We start from the raw sequence: 24466 nt of genomic DNA on the forward strand, positions 1-24466 counted from the left end.
CGAATGCAAGGCGGAGCCTCCGCACACGCCGATCTAGGAGATAGAGAGCGACGGTTCTGTATCAGAAGTGATTAAACTAAAAAATAAATAAAGGGTCCCCCAAGAAGAGCAATACAGCGGTGCATAGACAATCCAGGAAGTTTTTGGAAAGCGTAGGGGACAATTTCCTGGTGCAAGTGCTAGAGGAGCCAACTAGGGGGGGCGCTTTTCTTGACCTGCTGCTCACAAACCGGGTAGAATTAGTGGGGGAAGCAAAAGTGGATGGGAATCTGGGAGGCAGTGACCATGAGTTGGTTGAGTTCAGGATCCTGACACAGGGAAGAAAGGTAAGCAGCAGGATACGGACCCTGGACTTCAGGAAAGCAGACTTCGACTCCCTCAGGGAACGGATGGCCAGGATCCCCTGGGGGACTAACTTGAAGGGGAAAGGAGTCCAGGAGAGCTGGCTGTATTTCAAGGAATCCCTGTTGAGGTTACAGGGACAAACCATCCCAATGAGTCGAAAGAATAGTAAATATGGCAGGCGACCAGCTTGGCTTAATGGTGAAATCCTAGCGGATCTTAAACATAAAAAAGAAGCTTACAAGAAGTGGAAGGTCGGACATATGACCAGGGAAGAGTATAAAAATATTGCTCGGGCATGTAGGAATCATATCAGGAGGGCCAAATCGCACCTGGAGCTGCAGCTAGCAAGAGATGTCAAGAGTAACAAGAAGGGTTTCTTCAGGTATGTTGGCAACAAGAAGAAAGCCAAGGAAAGTGTGGGCCCCTTACTGAATGAGGGAGGCAACCTAGTGACAGAGGATGTGGAAAAAGCTAATGTACTCAATGCTTATTTTGCCTCTGTTTTCACTAACAAGGTCAGCTCCCAGACTGCTGCACTGGGCATCACAAAATGGGGAAGAGATGGCCAGCCCTCTGTGGAGATAGAGGTGGTTAGGGACTATTTAGAAAAGCTGGACGTGCACAAGTCCATGGGGCCGGACGAGTTGCATCCGAGAGTGCTGAAGGAATTGGCGGCTGTGATTGCAGAGCCATTGGCCATTATCTTTGAAAACTCGTGGCGAACCGGGGAAGTCCCGGATGACTGGAAAAAGGCTAATGTAGTGCCAATCTTTACAAAAGGGAAGAAGGAGGATCCTGGGAACTACAGGCCAGTCAGCCTCACCTCGGTCCCTGGAAAAATCATGGAGCAGGTCCTCAAAGAATCAATCCTGAAGCACTTGCATGAGAGGAAAGTGATCAGGAACAGCCAGCATGGATTCACCAAGGGAAGGTCATGCCTGACTAATCTAATCGCCTTTTATGATGAGATTACTGGTTCTGTGGATGAAGGGAAAGCAGTGGATGTATTGTTTCTTGACTTTAGCAAAGCTTTTGACATGGTCTCCCACAGTATTCTTGTCAGCAAGTTAAGGAAGTATGGGCTGGATGAATGCACTATAAGGTGGGTAGAAAGCTGGCTAGATTGTCGGGCTCAACGGGTAGTGATCAATGGCTCCATGCCTAGTTGGCAGCCGGTATCAAGTGGAGTGCCCCAAGGGTCGGTCCTGGAGCCGGTTTTGTTCAATATCTTCATAAATGATCTGAAGGATGGTGTGGATTGCATTCTCAGCAAATTTGCGGATGATACGAAACTGGGAGGAGTGGTAGATATGCTGGAGGGGAGGGATAGGATACAGAAGGACCTAGACAAATTGGAGGATTGGGCCAAAAGAAATCTGATGAGGTTCAATAAGGATAAGTGCAGGGTCCTGCACTTAGGATGGAAGAATCCAATGCACCGCTACAGACTAGGGACCGAATGGCTAGGCAGCAGTTCTGCGGAAAAGGACCTAGGGGTGACAGTGGACGAGAAGCTGGATATGAGTCAGCAGTGTGCCCTTGTTGCCAAGAAGGCCAATGGCATTTTGGGATGTATAAGTAGGGGCATAGCGAGCAGATCGAGGGACGTGATCGTTCCCCTCTATTCGACATTGGTGAGGCCTCATCTGGAGTACTGTGTCCAGTTTTGGGCCCCACACTACAAGAAGGATGTGGATAAATTGGAGAGAGTCCAGCGAAGGGCAACAAAAATGATTAGGGGTGTGGAACACATGAGTTATGAGGAGAGGCTGAGGGAGCTGGGATTGTTTAGCCTGCAGAAGAGAAGAATGAGGGGGGATTTGATAGCTGCTTTCAACTACCTGAAAGGGGGTTCCAAAGAGGATGGCTCTAGACTGTTCTCAATGGTAGCAGATGACAGAATGAGGAGTAATGGTCTCAAGTTGCAGGGGGGGAGGTTTAGATTGGATATTAGGAAAAACTTTTTCACTAGGAGGGTGGTGAAACACTGGAATGCGTTACCTAGGGAGGTGGTAGAATCTCCTTCCTTAGAGGTTTTTAAGGTCAGGCTTGACAAAGCCCTGGCTGGGATGGTTTAACTGGGAATTGGTCCTGCTTCGAGCAGGGGGTTGGACTAGATGACCTTCTGGGGTCCCTTCCAACCCTGATATTCTATGATTCTATGATTCTAAGAAGCCCGGACGCACACAGGCGCACAGTGCAAATGCTGTTTGCAAGGCTTCAGTGGGAAGGAAGCTTCCGGGAATGTTTATATTACAACCAGCTCCCTTCCCAGCTCCAGCACAGCATGAGCCTGGCCAAACGCAGGAAGGGAAACAATCCCAGCCTCCCCGAGGCACTAAAGAGGACTTAATCTTTACACCTCCCGACACTACAGGGATTACCCAGGGGATAAAAGGCTACACAGAGGGAGGTGGGCTTAGAACCCTCATCCTTCTGCTCTACGGACACAAGTCTCTGTCACTTGAGCTACAGGAGAGCACCTGAGCATTCCATCTCTTATCCTTTCCCTGGGCCAGCCGCGAGCCATACACACAGCCAGCCGGCCCGTAGCACTTCTATGGAATGTGCTGTAGAGGCACAAAGGGTTATTTACTTTCTGGGTACTCGAGGAAACCCACCATCTGCAGAAAAACCTGAGAGTCTCTGGATTAAGTTTAGAAGCGTGAGCAACAAGGGTGATGTCGTGGTGGGAGTCTGCTATAGACCATCGGACCAGGGGGATGAGGTGGACGAGGCTTTCTTCCGGCAACTCACGGAAGTTACTAGGTCGCAGGCCCTGGTTCTCATGGGAGACTTCAATCACCCTGATATCTGCTGGGAGAGCAATACAGCGGTGCACAGAAAATCCAGGAAGTTTTTGGAAAATGTAGGGGACAATTTCCTGGTGCAAGTGCTGGAGGAACCAACTAGGGGCAGAGCTCTTCTTGACCTGCTGCTCACAAACCGGGAAGAATTGGTAGGGGAAGCAAAAGTGGATGGGAACCTGGGGGGCAGTGACCACGAGATGGTCGAGTTCAGGATCCTGACACAGGGAAGAAAGGAGAGCTGCAGGATACAGACCCTGGACTTCAGAAAAGCAGACTTTGACTCCCTCAGGGAACTGATGGGCAGAATAACATGAGGGGGAAAGGAGTCCAAGAGAGCTGGCTGTATTTTAAAGAATTCTTATTGAGGTTACACGGACAAACCATCCCGATGCGTAGAAAGAATAGTAAATATGGCAGGCGACCAGCTTGGCTTAACAGTGAAATCCTTGCTGATCTTAAACACAAAAAAGAAGCTTACAAGAAGTGGAAGATTGAACAAATGACCAGGGAAGAGTATAAAAATATTGCTCGGGCATGCAGGAGTGAAATCAGGAAGGCCAAATCACACCTGGAGTTGCAGCTAGCAAGAGCTGTTAAGAGTAACAAGAAGGGTTTCTTCAGGTATGTTAGCAACAAAAAGAAAGCCAAGGAAAGCGCGGGCCCCTTACTGAATGAGGGAGGCAACCTAGTGACAGAGGACGTGGAAAAAGCTAATGTACTCGATGCTTTTTTTGCCTCCGTCTTCACGAACAAGGTCAGCTCCCAGACTGCTGCACTGGGCAGCACAGCATGGGGAGGAGGTGACCAGCCCTCTGTGGAGAAAGAGTGGTTCGGGACTATTTAGAAAAGCTGGACGAGCACAAGCCCATGGGGCCGGATGCACTACATCCGAGAGTGCTAAAAGAGTTGGCAGATGTGATTGCAGAGCCATTGGCCATTATCTTTGAAAACTCCTGGTGATCGGGAGAGGTCCTGGACAACTGGAAAAAGGCTAATGTAGTGCCCATCTTTAAAAAAGGGAAGGAGAAGGATCCGGGGAACTACAGGCCAGTCAGCCTCACCTCGGTCCCTGGAAAAATCATGGAGCAGGTCCTCAAGGAATCAATTCTGAAGCGTTTAGAGGAGAGGAAAGTGATCAGGAACAGTTAGCATGGATTCACCAAGGGCAAGTCATGCCTGAATAATCTAATTGCCTTTTATGATGAGATAACTGGCTCTGTGGATGAAGGGAAATCAGTGGACATGTTGTTCCTTGACTTTAGCAAAGCTTTTGACACTGTCTCCCACAGTATTCTTGTCAGCAAGTTAAAGAAGTATGGGCTGGATGAATGGACTATAAGGTAGATAGAAAGTTGGCTAGATTGTTGGGCTCAACGGGTAGTGATCAATGGCTCCATGTCTAGTTGGCAGCCGCTATCAAGTGGAGTGCCCCAAGGGTCGGTCCTCAGGCCGGTTTTGTTCAACCTCTTTATTAATGATCGGGATGATGGGATGGATTTCACCCTCAGCAAGTTTGCAGATGACACTAAACTGGGAGGAGAGGTAGATATGCTGGAGGGTAGGGATAGGATACAGAGGGACCTAGACAAATTGGAGGATTGGGCCAAAAGAAATCTGATGAGGTTCAACAAGGACAAGTGCAGAGTCCTGCACTTAGGACGGAAGAATCCCATGAACCGCTACAGACTAGGGACTGAATGGCTAGGCAGCAGTTCTGCAGAAAAGGACCTAGGGGTTACTGTGGACAAGAAGCTGGATATGAATCAACAGTGTGCCCTTGTTGCCAAGAAGGCCAATGGCGTTTTGGGATGTATAAGTAGGGGCATTGCCAGCAGATCGAGGGACATGATTGTTCCCCTCTATTAGACATTGGTGAGGCCTCATCTGGAGTACTGTGTCCAATTTGGGGCCCCACACTACAAGAAGGATGTGGAAAAATTCAAAAACGTAAAGCGGAGGGCAACAAAAATGATTAGGGGACTGGAACACATGAGTTATGAGGAGAGGCTGAGGGAACTGGGATTGTTTAGTCTGCGGAAAAGAAGAATGAGGGGGGATTTGATAGCTGCTTTCAACTACCTGAAAGGGGGTTCCAAAGAGGATGGATCTAGACTGTTCTCAGTGGTACCAGATGACAGTACGAGGAGTAATGGTCTCAAGTTGCAGTGGGGGGGGGGGTTAGGTTGGATATTAGGAAAAACTTTTTCACTAGGAGGGTGGTGAAACACTGGAATGCGTTACCTAGGGAGGTGGTGGAATCTCCTTCCTTAGAAATTTTTAAGGTCAGGCTTGACAAAGCCCTGGCTGGGATGATTTAATTGGGGATTGGTTCTGCTTTGAGCAGGGGGTTGGACTAGATGACCTCCTGAGGTCCCTTCCAACCCTGATATTCTATGATTCTATGATCTCCCCCCAAGCTTTCAACTCAATGTCATCAGAAATGCAGCACATTCCTCTCGCCGCTGAAGTTCACCCACACGTCGCGTGTAGGTGGCCTAAGTCACACATGCCCTTTGTTAACATTAACCAGGAAAGGCCCGCAGCTCGCACTAGGGGAGGCAAACCAAACCCCCAGTCGCTCCAGCGAGACCTCTGCTTAGAAAGCCTGTTACCTATTTACAGATAGATCGGATGAAACTCAAACCCCTCCCAGGCCCATGGCTTTAAGATAGGGAAAGGAAAGAAAACCCAGCATGCTTCCCTCCTGGCTCCCCTTTCCCAGGGCTCCTCTGCACTGCACGCCCAGCTCCCTGAGCAAACTAAGCTTTTGGAGTAAAAACAGAAAAGACCAAAAAAGCCAAATTTTGTCCTTCGAGTTAGTCACAAGTGCCCAGCCCCTACTCAAGTCAGAGGAGCTCTGTGTGTGTCTGTAATAATCATACCTTATCTATGTAGCCCAGTGGGCCGGCTTACCTGTATTATACTCATTGCTTTGTTATTCTGCTTTATTATATTTAGTAGTAATTCAAGGAACCTACAGGCTTTTATCCTGTAAAATTTGGCTTTAGTAGATAGTGGGAGGCTTGAGACCCATAACCTTTGTATAGATAAACTTAAATAACTCATAAGTTATAGGAAACTGGAAGTAGCAGGCAAGAGGCAGAATTTTGTCCAGAATACCAACCTCAGCCACTCACAGAACATCACTGACACCAGCATCTGGAAGGTTCCAGATAGAACGTCCAACCGCAAAGGTGCCATGACAGCAAATGGACGTGTCTGGTAATAGTGTAACATCAAACATATACTAACCTATAGAAAACGGACACCTTAAGGGGAGGAAATACAAATAAGGACTTCTATTGAATCATAGAATATCAGGGTTGGAAGGGACCTCAGGAGGTCATCTAGTCCAACCCCCTACTCAAAGCAGGACCGATCCCCAATTAAATCATTCCAGCCAGAGCTTTGTCAAGCCTGACCTTAAAAATATCTAAGGAAGGAGATTCCACCACCTCCCTAGGTAACGCATTCCAGTGTTTCACCACCCTCCTAGAGAAAAAGTTTTTCCTAATATCCAACCTAGACCTCCCCCACTGCAACTTGAGACCATTACTCCTCATTCTGTCATCTGCTACCACTGAGAACAGTCTAGAGCCATCCTCTTTGGAATCCCCTTTCAGGTAGCTGAAAGCAGCTATCAAATCCCCCCTCATTCTTCTCTTCCGTAGACTAAACAATCCCAGTTCCCTCAGCCTCTCCTCATAACTCATGTGTTCCAGTCCCCTAATCATTTTTGTTGCCCTCCACTTTACGTTTTCGAATTTTTCCACATCCTTCTTGTAGCGTGGGGCCCAAAACTGGACACAGTACTCCAGATGAGGCCTCACCAGTGTCAAATAGAGGGGAACGATCACGTCCCTCGATCTGCTGGCAATGCCCCTACTTATACATCCCAAAATGCAGCTAGCCTTCTTGGCAACAAGGGCACACTGTTGACTCATATCCAGCTTCTTGTCCACTGTAACTCCTAGGTCCTTTTCTGCAGAACTGCTGCCTGGCCATTCGGTCCCTAGTCTGTAGCCGTGCATGGGATTCTTCCGTCCTAAGTGCAGGACTCTGCACTTGTCCTTGTTGAACCTCATCAGATTTCTTTTGGCCCAATCCTCCAATTTGTCTAGGTCCCTCTGTATCCTGATGCACCCCCTGGAAGAGCTCTGAGTACCCCCAGGGGCACACACATACCCCTGGCTGAGAGCCACTTGGCTAAGAGCCCTCATGAATATTGACAGATGACCCATGGGCTTCATGGAAGCATCTTAAGAAGGGATTTGAGTACAGAGCAGGGGCTTGGGGAGAAGGAGGTCAATCTATGGTTGTGATTCTCCTCGCTCGCATCTTGTGTCATCGTTTACAGCTATGCCATGGAGATGTATAATGCAGCCTTCCTGATCTGGGACGGGGAGCTTTTTATACACGCAGCCCAAGAGTAAAGAGCAACCCATGGTGCAGGGCAAGTCAGAGGATTCTGAAGATAAGAATTGGAAAACTTGGTTTGTCCTCCACCCAAAATAAAACCCCCATGTTTTGGGTTATGAGCTGCCCAACAGCCTACCTTATAAACAAATCAGTCGCTTTAATGGACAAGAAACAACAGAGGAGATTTGGGGGCACATCTTACCTGTTTCTTCCGACAGTCTCATGGTCTTTGACGACAACAGTGAGCTCAGCATTCTGGTCTAAGGGAATTCCTTTCAGATCCCAGTCAAACCCCTAGAGCGAGAAGAGAAACAATAAAAAATCATTGCCATGTTATAGCATTAGCACAGACAGCTATTGACCCACAGCTAGAACTAGCCGAAAAATGGAATTTCCATCCCACAGGAAATTCTGACATTTCAAAATTTATTTTCACTCCAAATCAGGACAAAAAAAATCAAAATTCTAAAAAGTTTCTATTCAAAAACATTGTTTTGCTTCAATAATGTTGAAACAAAATGTAATATTAAACACAGTATATAAAAATATTATTAAAATGAATATTTTAGTATAAGAGCCTAAACTAAGTGAAACAAAATGGGAAAGTCAAAATGAAATGTTTTTACCGTATCAAAACTTTTGACATTCAACTGTCTCCAGTCAAAAAGTTCATCAAAATTGACACATTCCCACTAAATGTGTTGATTTTGATTTGACTGCATTTCCACTGAAAACGGTTACACCAAAAATATTCTCAGCCAATTCTTCCCACATTCCTCCTTCAAAAATGAAGGGTGTTCACATCACAGCATTTGCCATGATTTTAATCATCAGTCTTACAACACAAAGTTTGTCAGGAACCCAAATTTCCATTCCATGGGAAATTCCAAAATAAATTAAAAACAAAAATCAGAAAAGAAAAGATGAAATTTTGAAAATTCCCACAAAATGAAAAAAACTAATAAAAAAATTTATTTGGGACCATTTCATTTCAATAGTATCAAACCATTTCACTTCAACTTTTATATTCTACTAAAATTATATATATATATGACATTAAATATAACATACTGAGTTGTATTAAAATGAAAGTTTTCATATATTATAGAAGTCTGAACAAAACGACATTGTCAAATCACATTTTGACTTTTCCCTCTTGAAAAATCTTGTAGGAATCAACACATTCCCATAAAACATTTCATTTTCAACAAAACTGCATTTTTCAATAGAAAACTATTCTATCAAGAATCTTTTGACCAGCTTTCGTCATGAATTCAGACTTGATCTTGGCTAGCGGAAATCATTGGAATGGCCTAAGACCTTTTCATAATTTTAAGTTCATATGTACTCGAATGAGATGCTAACCAATTTTTTTTTAAAAGAAGCTTTGTAGATTTCTTCCTTCCCACCCAGGAGTCTGATTGGGCAGCGCACATGCTGTCCTGGTACATTGGTTTAAAAGCACTGGTTAGGAAGGACAGTGGATGAGGCATTATATTGTGACTTAGGGCACCTGGGTTCAATTCTCAGCTCAGCAACAGACTTTCTAGGTGACCTTGGGAAAGTCACTTGAGCTACCCTGTGCCTCAGTTTCCCATCTGTAAATCTTGCAGGAGTTTTGGGAATGTAATGAAGGTGCTCAGGTACTACAGTGAGGAGGACCAAGTGAAGTACCTACAGTGATGAAACGGCACTTTAAAAAGCGCTCAATTCCACGGGACATTCTAAGAGAGCCCACCACTTTTGCACAGCAAGTCACAGCTTCAGAGCCGGTTCGTCATGAAATTGACGGAAAAGCCAGGAAGTCTGGACTTGGCAGACCTCTGGAAAATTCCCTTGGTGAACTGAGTTCTGGATTTCCGGTTTAGTCTAAACAAGAGAAGAATGAGGAGGGCCATGATAACAGTCTTCAAATATGTCAAAGGTTGTTATCAAGATGACAGTGATCTATTGTTCTCCATGTCCACGGAAGGTAGGACAAGAAGTCATGGGCTTAATCTACAGCAAAGGGAGATGTAGGTTAGATATTACCTAACTCTAAGGGGAGTTAAGCTACCTCTCCAAAGGCCACACCTGGCTGATACGTCACACTTTGATCACTCCAGTTTGCCCTTAAAGGACCCACGGCAGAGCGGCTTTCAATTAAAGCTAATTCCTGCTAGGAGCACGGATCAGCTTGCCTTGCTGTGGCTGGCTACTAGAGGACAGGCTACTGCTGCTGCCTGCTAACAGAGCTACTCCATTAGGTCCTGCTGAAGGTCCTGAGTTCAGACACTGCTGATGCAGTGTAGTCATTACACAGACCCAGGGGCATACGTGCACCAGCATTTAGACCACCCCCAGCCCCTGTAGTCTCTGCCCCAGATCTCCCGTCCAGGGCTCTGATCACAGAGGGCCTGCAGATGAGGCTTCCTGTGGGCTTTAGTGAAGCCAGAATCGAGATGGGAAGCAATGCACCCATCAAGTTTTCTGAAGGGCACGATCCAATCCCCAGCAGTGATGGAGCTCTCATCCTCCTGCTCTGAAAGCACCCACCCGAGCTAACGGAGAATCTCTCTTTCCAGCACAGGGGCCGAAGACACACAGCTGAGCAGCTCTGATTCCACTCAGCTGTGGCAGCAGCCAGGTCACTTCACAGCACGGTATTTCTGAGCAGGCTGCTGACCACACAACACACCCTAGGCAAAGGGGGAGGAGCCTGGAGGCTATTTTGCATCCTATTCAAATAATGCATAAGAGCCAGTGTCAGGGGGAGCCAGTGTCAGGAAACAGGCCAGGGCACAGGGGTGAATCAAGGCAAGATCCTAGGGTTCTGGACCCAGCCGCAAACAGCAAAGGGCTAAATTAGCCCCAAGTGTAGTTACACCAGGGATGAATTTGAGTGCTAAAAAAAGAGAGATACAGAGCTCAGCTCTTTTCCCACACAGGGTAGAATTCGGACCAAGCTCTGTGACTCAAGAAATGGAATGAACTCTGGCTCCCGCAAACGTGGCTCCTGGCAAGAAAGGGGAGCAGGTTCAGAAGGGGGCGCCACTTGCCTCATTCCACACAGGGTTCACGTTGTTCTTGATCACTTTGGTTCTCTTCTTCACACCTAAAAAAGGAGTAAAGCGGAAGGGTTAGGAAAGTCCTCAGACACTCCCCTCCCCATCTTCCCCTGAGCAAAAAATTCCTGCTGCTTTAAAAAACAACAAAACATATTGCTCCAAGTTTGATTATCCCGTGAAGATCTTAGGAAAAGGCAGCTGCATCCCCAGCCTCAGAGAGCTTCCCGTCTAACATCCCGGATCCTGCAAGGAGGGCTGCAGGGTTAGGCCCAGTGTTAAGGCAAGACGCAGGGCCTGGGGGCAGTGGATGAGGAGTGCAAAGCCAGGAGGATTCCTGGAGAAATGGGCAGAATGATCTCAGCTGGAGGGTGGCGTGAAGCTGAGGGAGGAGGAAGGTGACCCCAGGAGCACTACTGGGAGGAGAAGGGATCTAAAGATGCACCGTAGCCCCAGGAAGTAGGCCAGGGGTCCAATAAGTAATGATGTCTCCGAGAACGAGGAGGAACATGGCAGCTTTTCAGCAGTACATGGCCACACAGAACAGAAAGAATCACTGACAGAAGATGGGGAGGTAAACAGAATGGCCCGGATCCTCAATGGTATTTAAGGAGCCTAAATACTTTTGAGTATCTGAGCCAATGTGATCAGCCCAGGCCCTTCACTAACCCCACTCTTGTTTCCTCCCTCCTACTGCATTGGAAATGGTAGATGGGGCCCATTACTATTTCTGATTCGTATGTCAGTAGTGGTAGATCCCCAGTCACGGACCTAGGCGCCACACAAACACAGTCTCTGTCCCAAAGAGCATCCAATCCAAGTACAGCAGAGCCCACTTAATAGCAATCCCAAGATTAACAACTTTTGCAGAATAACGATATTCTGCTAGGAGCTGATCCCGTCCCAGTGATGTGAATGTTAATGGGATTTGGATATTGGCAACAGGCATGCTGCTTAATAGCTACCTTTTTGAGAAGAAAGACCCCGGCTGCAGGCAGGTTTGCAGGGCTGCAACAGGGGAAGGAGATGCTGGGGCTGCACCATCTCTCTCCCTATACTCTCCAGACTGCACCATGCCCTGGCACCAGGGGCCCAGGCTCAGTATGTCCCAGTGCTGCAGCAAACTTGCCTGTGGTCAGGGACCTGCCACTCTGACAGTCTGCACCTTTACGTTCACCTTTTTTACAAGACTATGATACATTTTGTAGAAGGTATCCTTGTGAGGTATCATTTGAAAACTCATAATTTGCTGATCATTATTATGCTAGTAAAATATGTATGGCAACATTGTTAATGTAAAGTTATGAGATCCTACTGTATAATGTTGTTGAAGGCATGTCCCATGGTTAGAAAAGCAGACACAAACCAGTTTCCCAGCAATTAATGACCCAGTCAGGTATCAATGAGATCATCAGGACCATCACATAGCAGAGCGACCATTCACTGGCAGGAAGAGGGGAGTGAACAAAAATTTACATTTTAAAAGAGAGACAAACTTTATGGCATGTGAGCCATAGCAGGAGATGGCTCTTGTGCAAGAGAGTGGACTATAAAGGTAGAAAGCCATGGCCCCCAAATCACCTCTTCTTCCCTTTCTCTCTGCTCACAGCAGCAACACCACCTGAAGGAACACAGGGTTGGGGGAGGGGTCCTGATTGAAAACGATTTCAGCCGGTCAGACTGGAAAAGCAGATGGTGAGACAAACCGCAGTGTAAAAGGCACCCCAAGCTGGAGAGTTAAGGGAACACAGCAGTCCAGATTGTACCCTGGGGAATGCCAGACCCACCCACACAGATAATGGGCTGGGATACCCTCGTGCCCACACAGTGTGTGCGGGGGGTGATCCAAATGGCCCACGTTGGTATCATGGGGGGGGCCACACAGTTATGAGTCTGTACCCAGGGACTTCCCTAGATAGGCATGTTTTCCCCCGTGATGGCCATCTGCATGATATTTCACCAAAGGGACCCTGCGTGGTCTCTGCCAAAAGCAAAGAACTCGGGGGTTGTCATGGTTATTGCAGGATGTATGTACTGGAAATATTTTAAGAGTGATATAACATGTCGAATATTGTGTCCAAAGTTGTGTCCTGGGAGTGAAGCAGGTCACCGGGGTGGCTGGTTCTCAGAGATAACCCCATCAAGAGTGAGAATAATTGACAATTTCAACCTAGCCTAGTCCAGTGTTGACAGTCTAGACAAGGTTACACACTTGGGCCTTTTCAAAGCATAAAAGAGCTCAAAAAAAAGACCCTGTACAAGGGGACCACTGGGGTGAACTGAAGATTGCACTGTGGGTTTTTCTTTTATCTGTAACCATACATTTCGAAACCTTGTATTTACTTCTATTTGAATCTTATGCTTTGTCAAACTTCTACACTGGGAACCCATTTATCCAATCTAATTGGGACCGGGACCAGACTGGATAATCAAAAACGCGGATAATCAGGAAAGCCCCGTGAAGCTATGTTACGTGCTTCAGCCACGCATGGCAGGGCTCTGGCTGTCAGCCCCAGGGAGTTGACAATTACCAGTCTGCACCCAGGGACTTGCTTAGACATCCCTAGGTGGCCATGTTTCCCTAGTGATCACCATCTTCACCCTATTTCACCGAAGGGGCCATCTGTGGTCTCTGCCAAAACCTAAAAACTTACTGGTTGCAGGATGTATGTAGGGAAATATTTCAAGAGTCACGTAACAAGTCTAATATTGTGATTAAAGCTGCCCGAGGTGAAACAGGACACAGGGACAGGCTGGTTCTCAGAGCTAACTCCATCACATGTGAGAACAGTTCCCAGATCCCAGCCAAGAGTGGAAAGTCTAGACAAGGTGCATGCTTGGGCCATTATGAAGCATAAAAGAGCCAAAGAAAAACACCTTGAGCCGGGGGGACCATCAGGGCAAGCTGAAGTTAACAAAACGCCCTGGCGATGAAGAGAGACAAAAGGTCTGGGTGTGACATTATGAGTGTAATATAATATCTCATTGAAAGGTGACATAGGGCCAGAAAGAGTTCATCAACTCACAGAATGACATGACCCATGGCCAAACTTTAAAGACTGGTTAGGAAGATATGTGGTCACAACTCAATGGCCCCCTCCCCGCAGGGAGTCCCCTGGGAAGGCAGATCAGCACTGTATATTGCTAACGCCATTGCAAGAATCGCAAAGCATTTTGGGGAGGGTCAAAGGTGTGCAAGTGGGGAGTAAACGTTTCCTTTATAAGGTACGAGAGGCCAAGAACGGCGGGGAGAAGAAGAGAGCAGAGAACGAGTTAATTCAACACTTCAGCTAGCTCAATCTGAAGATAAGACGCTGGCCCCAGCCAGCCCAAGGTCGCAGCTCACAGCCAACGTTTGGCTGTGAGCCGAGAAAGACGAGGGCTTGAAAGTTGCCCGAGAAGCCATGAGAAAGAAAATCCAACTGCACAGACATGCACCTGCAAGACAGCAAGCCCAGGGCGGCAGAGTCTGAAAACACAGACGAGACAACAAGAGGGGGAGCCAAGCCAGGCGTCCCTGAAGCCGGGATGTTTTGGGAAAGGGAAAGAGACCACAGAAAGCCGGTTTGGACTGGCACAAAGAGCACCAGGAATGGAATGGAATGGAATGGAACACCCCCAAAGGAGCCCAGGACTTAAAACCATCCTGAGAGCTTGAGCAATTTGGAGATTTGCAGTGGACCTTGGACGACCTGGGCCCAGGACAAGAACTCTCGTCCACACACCCCCACTTCTTCTTATGTTACACCCGGGCCTGGCCAGCCTCTGGTAGTACGTGTGTGAGTATGAAAGTGGGTTAGGGCTTGGGGCGCTAATGCTTTCTTCCTTCCTCTGAGTGACGTGGGGAGCACCCATCACCCTCTGCTGTTATTTTATTATTTTATCAATGAAACTTTAAAACTTAGACACTTGGTGTGTTACACCATCTCCTCCCTTAAAGATCCTGCAGCCTGAACCTGATCAACTGATGCTTCAGACAGACTGGTAACAGAAATCTGTCGCAATGTAAATGAATAGAGCTTTAAAATGCAAGCTTGTATTGTTAGATATAGAAGGGTAGCTGTTTGCTCAGGTCTTGTGATGTAAGCAAACAAGTCTTGTCTATTACTATGGCTTTGATTCAAAGATCAAAAAAGGAGTATTAACATTTAGGAAGACATTTGAGTGAAATAGTATCATTGTCAAAATGTGTCTTTGAAGGTTGTGGTAACCTGTATCTGAACTGTTTAATGGATAAATTACCCTGTGTTAATTGCCACGATCTTTGGGAGAAGGAAAGTTAAGCCTATTGTTTTCTCAGGCCAAAAGGCTGCTGGAAATGTAAAAAACCCTGGGACACGATCCTTCTTCATCTCAGATCTGCTTTGGGTTTCAAGAAGGGGAAACCCTAAGCCATAAGAATTGAGATCCCCAGTCACTGAATATGGACACTGAACTGTAACCTGTGGACTATTTCTAAAAGAACTTTTGGCAACAACAAACTCACCATCTCTGCTATGTAACTGGACCTCAAGAAATTAAACTCAAGTCTAAACTCTCTCTCTTTTCTTTTTTAATAAATTTTAGTTGAGTTAATACGAACTGGCCATAAGCGTGTATTTTGGGTAAGATCTAAGTTATCATTTGACCTGGGTCTGGGGCTTGGTCCTTTGGGATCAGGAGAACCTTTTTTCTTTTACTGGGGTATAAGTTTTCAGAACCAGTCATCCCCATAAGGAGCGGTCCTGGTGTCGATACTGGGAAACTGGAGTGTCTAAGGGAATTGCTTGTGTGACTTATGGTTAGCCAGTGGGGTAAAACCAACATCCTCTCTGTTTGGCTGGTTTGGCATGGCTTAATAATAAAGGACAGCCAGTTTTGGGCTGTAACTGCCCTGCTCTAAGCAATTTGTCCTGAATTGATACTGTCAGTTGTGTCCTACCAAAGGCAGCATCGTTACACTGGGACTACATACAAGGAGAAAGGGGGGCTCAAGGTGGCCTCCATTACAGACGAGATGTTCAGCCAGCATCCATGCCTCACGAAAAGCGGATCCCCACTCTCTCGACTGGACAAGCGCTGCATGATCATTGGGTGAGAAATTCCTTATTAGACAGGAAAGGAACTAGTTAATATGTGAAAACAACAAGAAGTCCGGTGGCACCTCAAAGACTAACAGATGTATAGGCTCTAGCTTGCGGGATGGGGGCGTCTGTTCTCTGTAACCATGCTTCCAGTCCTTAGACTGGCTTCTGTTTGAATCTTTATCTCAAGCTCTGCCAAATAAACTTCTATTTGGTTTTACTATAGACACGACTAAGTGCCACAGGCTCAGGATGGTGCTGAACTTAGGTGAAACTGATGAATTGGGAACTTTGTTTCCACATGGGCAGCAAATCCGTGCACGCTGCGGGTGTCCAGAGGTCAAGGAACTGGACACTCGAGCGTAACGCAGCGGGCTGTACAGACAGGTTGGTGGGACCTGTGCCCTGGGGCTAGAGCAGGAATCTGGGGGACTAACTATCTCTGCTGTGCCCTAAGTACTCATTTAAGGAGCCGAAAGACTGGGGGATGCAAACTGCCAGCCTGCATGGGGAAGAGCGGGGCTTGCAGAGCTCCAGGAGGACACTTTTCTTGCCAGCAGCTGGTAGTTCGGTGCAAGTTTCCCGCAGTGGGCACAGACAAGCACCCCTTGTGCTATAAGCAGGCGGTAGCCATTCACCCTCTTTCCCTTGAAGATTCCCAGGGAGCCCCTGCCAGAGTCCTGGCGCTGCAGGCAGGGTGGGGGCTGCAGCCCGGATGCTGGGGTTCTCCCCGAGGAACGGAGACACTGGGAGCCCACGTTCTGCCTGGCACCTCTCCCTGAGCTCTCCAGGCTGCATCCTGCCCTGGCACCAGGGCCCAGGCTTGGCACATCCCAGCGCTTCCTGCCCTGACTGCAGCCCCTCAAGCCTGCCTTCTGCGTAACAGCAACTGCTGGAGAATGGAAACTTCTTGCTGGGAACCAAGAGGTTGCTAATAAGCAGAATCCACTGTATAAAATTACAAGGGCGTGGCAGTGTGGCCTAGTGATTCAGGCACAGGGCTGGAACTGAGGAGATCTGGATTCAATTCCTGCCTCTGCCACTGCTATGCTGGGGACCTCAGGCAAGTCACTTCACCTTTCTGTGCCTCAGTTTCCCCACCTGTAAAATGGGAATAATGATTCTGCCCTCCTTTGTAAAGTGCTTTGAGATCTATGGATGAACATCAGCATATACAAGTATTATGATTAATAAATAATGAGCTGTAATCAATACTATATTAAGTCAGCGGTACTCAGATACTCAGACCTCAGTGGTTCAGGAGCCCAGATGTTGCTTCAAAATTTGCCATCGATGAGTTGATGCAGAGAAAAATACATAAATGCTTTGAATTACATTAAAAAATTCAGCAGCCTCAGTAGAAGCTGATGCTGCATCACTGACCACCAAGTTCAGCGAATGAGAACTGCATCGGACAAAAAAAGCTCAAGGGTTTAACTCTCGGATCCATGTCTGCACTGCTCTGTTCTTTCCTCTCATGTTGGCACCATTATCGTAGCCCTGACCTCTCACATCAGTGATCGCAATTCCCGTCTCTTCCAGCTTTTTAAGAAGCACATTTGTCATACCAGGTCCTGTAGTATCATCAATGACGATAAATTCTAGAAAATGCTCTGACAGTCACCATTGCAGGGACATTTTCACTAGGTTCTGTTGTTGTTACAAAACGCACCATTAAAGACATTTGTTCCGTATGGCTGATGTCAGGTGTACAGTCCAGAATAACAGAGGAATATCTTGCTGACTTCCGATCTGCCACAATCTTCTGTTTGACTTTTGTTACCAGGAACTGTCTGATCTCATTTTGAATTGTTTTTCCAAGGTAGTGGTGCGTGTACGTTTCTTGAGTGGTGACTCAGATGCTCCTGGAGCACAGCACCAAAGTCAGCCATCAGCTCCACTATTTGAAGGAAGTTTCCACTGTCTGGCACATACAGCTGATCTGAAGTGCCACGCAGTGCTAGGTTTTGGGTAGCAAGCATTCTCACCATGGCCATGAGCCTTTTCAGAACATTTGCCAGTAAAGAGACTCTGATGCTATCTTCTCTTGATGCTGATCCTCTATGGTGGCCTTTACACCTTCGTCTCATCTCGAGCTCTTTCCACCGATGGTGATTTGCTGCCTTTTCATGGCATGCCAGATTTCTAGCCAGATTTTTTCAGTCCTTTGTTCCTGTAGAACCCAGTGTGGTGGGAACATTAGACTGGAAGAGTTTGCAACAAAAACAGTATGCAGCATTCTGGGTTTTTGAGTACATAAGCCAGGTCTCTCCGCTTTGTCCCCACTGGGGATTTCACGCCAGTAATGGGTTAGATGGAAACTTCTATTTTCATTGGCTTTGGGGAACATGAAGTTTTTCACTTGCTGTGGCCCGTGCAGTACAAGGAAGTCCCTCAGGCTACTGTTCAAGTGGGTCCACAGTCCTGGATCATCTAGACTTAACAAACTAAACTCAGCAGCAGCTGTTTCTTGCGCCTCCACCACACTCTTCTCTGATCTACACTGTTCTTCAGGACTGTGCATGGCTACATCCATTGAAGATGGAGATACGGATGCTGCAGTAGCTGCCAGGTCACCTGCCCTCTGACTGACTGGAAGATCAGGCATCTCCTCACCACTTACTCCTCCCTGGGGCCGGAAGGCTCACCGTGAACATTTGTGTCTATGTCTCTCAGGATAGTTCCTTCCTGCTTAGATAGAAAAGCTTCCTTTGCTTGCTTGCTTTTTCTGAATGCTGCCCCAGGGGGGCATTTTCTTCTTTCACTCACGGCTGCTGTTCTGTGCCAGCTAGAGAGGCTCTCAACACTCAGTTGAAGGGGACAAATAAGCAGGCTGGTAGCAGGGCCCGAGCGAGGGAAGAGATCAGAGTCTTAAGGGCCTAACTGGCTCCTACTACTTCAGCTGACGGCCTGTTCTCCTCAAGTGAGTTCCGGGAAGCAGCAGGAAACAGGAAGCTCCCTGAGAAGCTGGGGTTAATCAGTCCAGGCCTTGGGGGTGCTAGAGGGATACACACATACAATATCAGGGTTGGAAGGGACCTCAGGAGGTCATCTAGTCCAACCCCTGCTCAAAGCAGGACCAATCTCCAATTTTTGCCCCAGATCCCCTAAATGGCCCCCTCAAGGATTGAACTCACAACCCTGGGTTTAGCAGGCCAATGCTCAAACCACCGAGCTATCCCTCCTCCAATAAATATATCAGGGTTGGAAGGGACCTCACGAGGTCATCTAGTCCAACCCCCTGCTCAAAGCAGGACCAATCCCCAATTTTTGCCCCAATCCCTAAATGGCCCCCTCAAGGATTGAACTCACAACCTTAGGTTTAGCAGGCCAATGCTCAAACCACTGAGCTATCCCTCCCCCCCATACATAAGAGGCTCCTCCTCCTCTCTCTCCCTGCAGCTCCTGCTGCTTTCTGTGATTCCTTCTCACCTTTTCTCCTGCCTGCCTGTTATGTCTCTTGTGCCCTCCTTCCTCCAGCACAGCACTCCCCCATCTCTGTGCATCTAAAGCAGAGAGGATACATATGCACCAGCAGCAGACAATTTTCTACACCCCCCTCCACTCCCCAGCCCCCCAGTCTGGCACCTGAGGCCAGGTATGGCCAGCCCTGGAAATATGTTTCCTAATATCCAACCTAGACCTCCCCCACTGCAACTTGAGACCATTGCTCTTTGTTCTATCATCTGCCACCACTGAGAACAGCCGAGCTCCATCCTCTTTGGAACCCCCCTTCAGGTCATTGAAGGCTGCTATCAAATCCCCCCTCGCTCTTCTGCAGACTAAATAACCCCAGTTCCCTCAGCCTCTCCTCATAAGTCATGTACCCCAGCCCCCTGATCATTTTCGTTGCCCTCCACTGGACTCTCTCCAATTTGTCCACATCCTTTCTCTAGTGGGGGGCTCAAAACTGGACTCAATACTCCAGATGTGGACTCAGCAGTGCCGAACAGAGGGGTATAATCACTTCCCTCGATCTGCTGGCAATGCTCCTACTAATACAGCTCGATATGCCGTTGGCCTTCTTGGCAACAAGGGCACACTGCTGACTCACATCCAGCTTCTCGTCCACTGTAATCCCCAGGTCCTTTTCCGCAGAACGGCTGCTTAGCCACTCGGTCCCCAGCCTGTAGCGGTGCCTGGGATTCTTCCGTCCTCAGTGCAGGACTCTGCACTTGTCCTTGTTGAACCCCATCCGATTTCTTTTGGCCCAATCCTCCAATTTGTCTAGGTCACTCTGGACCCTGTCCCTCCAGCGTATCTACCTCTCCCCCTAGCTTAGTGTCATCTGCAAACTTGCCGAGGCTGCAATCCATCCCATCGTCCACATCCGGAAGCTTCTAGAATTCAGGGTGGTAGTTTTGGGTCTGCTCCAAGAGGTTCTCTGTGGCTGGGGTCAGACTCCAGGAGGGCGAGCAGCCAGGGCAGCTGCTTTGCAGAAGGCCATGTGCCCTGGGTAAGCTGGGAGAAGCTGAACCCAGGGGCAGGAAGCAGGCTGGTGTCCCTAACTCTGAAGGATTTTGCTTCAGAGCACCAGGTTAGTGATATTGTTATCCTCTAACAGGGAAGCCTGGGCAATGCTAATTATATCATGGGAAATTGGGAGGGGAAAATAACTTCTAGTTTAATTGAATGCTTTGAATGTGGTTTTGATTTTAGCCAATCTGTTCTAGTTATATTGTCTGAACTAGTCCGAGCCACCAGGTGTTCTTTAACTGTAGTAATGGGGAACGAACCATTTCTAGTTTGCTATTTTCAGTTTTGTATTTTCTTGTAACAGGGTTTTCTTTAAATCTAGACACGTAACTGGGTGGTTGGTTAATCAGTTCGCTGACTGGCTGGCAGTGATTTCAGCACAGGAAGAGTCTGCCTGGATCCAGCTGAAGATCCCTACAAGCAAGTGGAGGGAGGATGTTGTTTTAGACTCAGGAGATTGTCTAGATTTGGTGATCAGAGACTCTAAGTGAGATTTAGGTGAACTAATCCTAAGCTTTTGGGAACTTTCTGTTTCTTCCCACTGTGTTCTGTTCAGATTTTAATTTGTTTTCTTTATTTATATTTATGTATAACTGTGAAGGTAATGTCTGTGGATTATAAAATAGCCATGTCATGCTGTAAAAATTAGATTTTTATTTGTTTCTTTATAAGATTTTATAACGTTATTTAATTAAGTTCATTTAAATTATTAACTTATTAAGTCCTTTTAGGACTTGACTGTGGGCAGATTGACCCTGTGCAATCCTTGCTAAAAATCCCTAGAGACCAAACTCTGGGTCTCCAGCTACTTTCTAGGTGAGTTGGGGGTTTCTTTAAGGCACTGGAGATGGGAAATGAAGTGAACTCCAGCCCACCCAAAGGTTACACAAACATTGCAGCACTAAGCCCTGGGATAAGAACCAGAAAGTGAAACTAACGTATTGGCATGCTCTTCCCTCCCTTGCACGCACTGGTGCTGGGGGCTCCAGGGTAAGGCAGTGTAGATACTCTTACACCACTTAGGATCCATCTTTTCCAGTAGTTCTCAAACTTTTGTACTGGTGTGACCCTTTTCACATAGCAAGCCTCTGAGTGTGACCCCCCCTTATAAATTAAAAACACTTTTTTATATATTTAACACATTATAAATCTGGAGGCAAAGCAGGGCTTGGGGTGGAGGCTGACAGCTCACAACCCCCCATGTAATAACCTTGTGACCCCCTGAGGGGTCCTGATCTATACTGTGATCACAGGGCGTGTGGACATACCCCAGTTACCTGAGCTAGCTAGATTTAAAGCTAGCAGAGCAGCAAAGCCATCACAAGTCAATTATCCAGCGTTCCTGGAAGGCTTGTACAGCCCATGCTGAAGCCTACGCTGGGCAGTTTCACTACTCTGGGACCCGAGCTAGATTTCAATCAGAGACGTCCCCTCAAGCTGCATGCATACCCTGTGATTGCTGTAGAGGTGATGAGCACACCCTTACAGAGCCCCTGCCCCGGGGCAGCGTTAGGGTTCTTGGTAGGCCGTGGGGCAGGATTAGGGTTACTGCTATGTGGAAAAAGAAGAGGAGTACTTGTGGCACCTTAGAGACTAATAAATTTATTTGGACATAAGCTTTCGTGAGCTACAGCTCACTTCATCGGATGCATTCAGTGGAAAATACAGTGGGGAGATTTATATACACAGAGAATAGGAAACAACGGGTGTTACCATACACTGTAACAAGAGTGATCAGGTAAGGTGAGCTATTACCAGCAGGAGAGCTGGGGGGACGGGAAGGGGGGGGACGGGGACGACACACGATGTGCAGGTGAACGAGCCTCTGATAGTGTGGCTGATGTGATTAGGCCCTATGATGGTGTCCCCTGAATAGATATGTGGGCACAGTTGGCAACAGGCTTTGTTGCAAGGATGGTCACATAAACACCACCTATACCGGAAACCTACTGACCGCTATTCCTACCTACATGCCTCCAGCTTTCATTCAGACCACAGCACACGATCCATTGTCTACAGCCAAGCTCTATGATACAACCGCATTTCTCCAACCCCTCAGACACCTACAAGATCTCTATCAAGCGTTCTTACAACTACAATACCCACCTGCTGAAGTGAAGAAACAGATTGACAGAGCCGGAAGAGTATCCAGAAGTCACCTACTACAGGACAGGCCCAACAAAGAAAACAACAGAACACCACTAGCCATCACCTTCAGCCCCCAACTAAAACCTCTCCAATGCATCATCAAGGATCTACAACCTATCCTGAAGGACGACCCATCACTCTCACAGATTTTGGGAGACAGGCCAGTCCTTGCTTACAGACAGCCCCCCAACCTGAAGCAAATACTCACCAGCAACCACACACCACACAACAGAACCACTAACCCAGGAACCTATCCTTGCAACAAAGCCCATTGCCAACTGTGCCCACATATCTATTCAGGGGACACCATCACAGGGCCTAATCACATCAGCCACACTATCAGAGGCTCGTTCACCTGCACATCCACCAATGTCATATATGCCATCATGTGCCAGCAACGCCCCTCTGCCATGTACATTGGTCAAACTGGACAGTCTCTACGTAAAAGAATAAATAGACACAAAATCAGACGTCAAGAATTATAACATTCAAAAACCAGTTGGAGAACACTTCAATCTCTCTGGTCACGCGATTACAGACCTAAAAGTGACAATTCTTCAACAAAAAGACTTCAAAAACAGACTCCAAAGAGAGACTGTTGAATTGGAATTAATTTGCAAACTGGATACAATTAACTTAGGCTTGAATAGAGACTGGGAGTGGATGGGTCATTACACAAAGTAAACCTATTTCCCCATGTTTATCCTCCCCCCCCACCACCACCACTGTTCCTCTGAGGTTCTTGTCAACTGCTGGAAATGGCCCACCTTGATTATCACTACAAAAGGTCCGTCTCCGTCCCCGTCCCCCCCCCCCCCCACTCTCCTGCTGGTAATAGCTCACCTTACCTGATCACTCTGGTTACAGTGTGTGTGATAACACCCATTGTTTCCTGTTCTCTGTGTATATAAATCTCCCCACTGTATTTTCCACTGCATGCATCCGATGAAGTGAGCTGTAGCTCACGAAAGCTCATGCTCAAATAAATTGGTTAGTCTCTAAGGTGCCACGAGTCCTCCTTTTCTTTTTGAGAATACAGACTAACACGGCTGTTACTCTGAAACCTGCTATGTGGAAGGCAAGGGTGCAGGTTAGGGGTCACTTGATTTCCCCAGGGGGAAGAGCTGGCTGCTTTCCAGTCCTGTCATGCGGCAGGAGAGGAGCAGCCTAGAAACAGGAGCGTGATTCTTAATCAAAGCTCAGCCCTTTGAGCAACCGCCCAAGGTGTCGGTGGCAGAGCTGGGAATCCAGCCCTCCCTCTGGGAAAAAACTGCTCATTGCAGCTGCCGAGCAAACTGCGCTCCTCCTCTGAGGGCCTAGCTCAGCCGCTGAGCTTCTGCCTTCGTACGCACCGAGCCAAGAGCCTCCGTCTCGCCGGCACACAACCTCCACATTCCGTTCCAATCCAAGCAGGATAGAAACACACGGGATGCAGATTGCAGACTGATGGCTAATCAATCACTGGCATCAAGTAACTGGAACAGGGATGTTCAGGGGGAAGGTAGCCCCTGGGGTATTTACGCAATCAGCCCCCGCTCCCTGCACGCCCAGCTGCTGCCTCTCGGCATCAATCCCCCCTCCAGCAGCTGCCACCATCCCAGCCTCTAACCTTAGGACTCGGGGGCAGAAATGGGGGCCCTTTGGAGCTTCCCTGTCTGGCCAGAGGAGGGCGCTGTCGAGAGACGGTGAGCCCTTCCCCTCTCTGCGAGTGCTCTCCAGAGCCGACCCCGGCTTTGGAAGGTAACTAGGTGGATGCTGCTGGAATTGCAGGCCTGTGCCGAAGAGTCTGGAGATTTTCTTCAGTAACCCCTTCTTGCCAACCCCACAGCTCAGCTCAGGGAAGCCCTGGGTTTATCGCGGAGGGCCAGATTCTGCCAGCTGGCTCTCAGGCTGGGCTCAGCCGTCACTCTTGCCTCTGGGGCCCCGCCAGTCCTGGGCAAGTCCACTGCTCCCCACAGGAGTTGGGCTCACTCCCTGGGTTCTCTCTCGATCCAGTTACCTCCAGTCCCTGGCACTGCTCCCCAGAGCCAGCTGCAAGATCCTGACGGTGACCAGACACCCAGAGCAGTATCTGTCTGCCCTAAAAGGGGAGGGAAGGCTGGTCACTTCCCCAGGCTGGGCTCTCCTGACTGCTGGGCCTCTTCTCTTGGGCAAGTTTCCC

At 47.9% G+C, this 24466-nt stretch overlaps 1 protein-coding gene across 4 annotated transcripts in view; it reads right to left on the reverse strand.

The window, feature by feature from the left end:
• Nucleotides 1–24466, reverse strand: part of DYSF (dysferlin) — a 307503-nt gene that overhangs the window by 259730 nt on the left and 23307 nt on the right. For all 4 annotated transcript variants that reach the window (XM_073343024.2, XM_073343025.2, XM_073343023.2 and 1 more), the window contains exons 2-3: nt 10613–10668; nt 7777–7868 (exon numbers count right to left, since the gene is read on the reverse strand). In XM_073343024.2, coding sequence (XP_073199125.2) covers nt 7777–7868; nt 10613–10668 — 148 coding nt within the window. The remainder of the gene's footprint in view (nt 1–7776; nt 7869–10612; nt 10669–24466) is intronic.

The sequence above is a fragment of the Lepidochelys kempii genome, chromosome 4 (assembly GCF_965140285.1).
Source record: "Lepidochelys kempii isolate rLepKem1 chromosome 4, rLepKem1.hap1, whole genome shotgun sequence".
NCBI classification, from domain to species: domain Eukaryota; kingdom Metazoa; phylum Chordata; order Testudines; family Cheloniidae; genus Lepidochelys; species Lepidochelys kempii.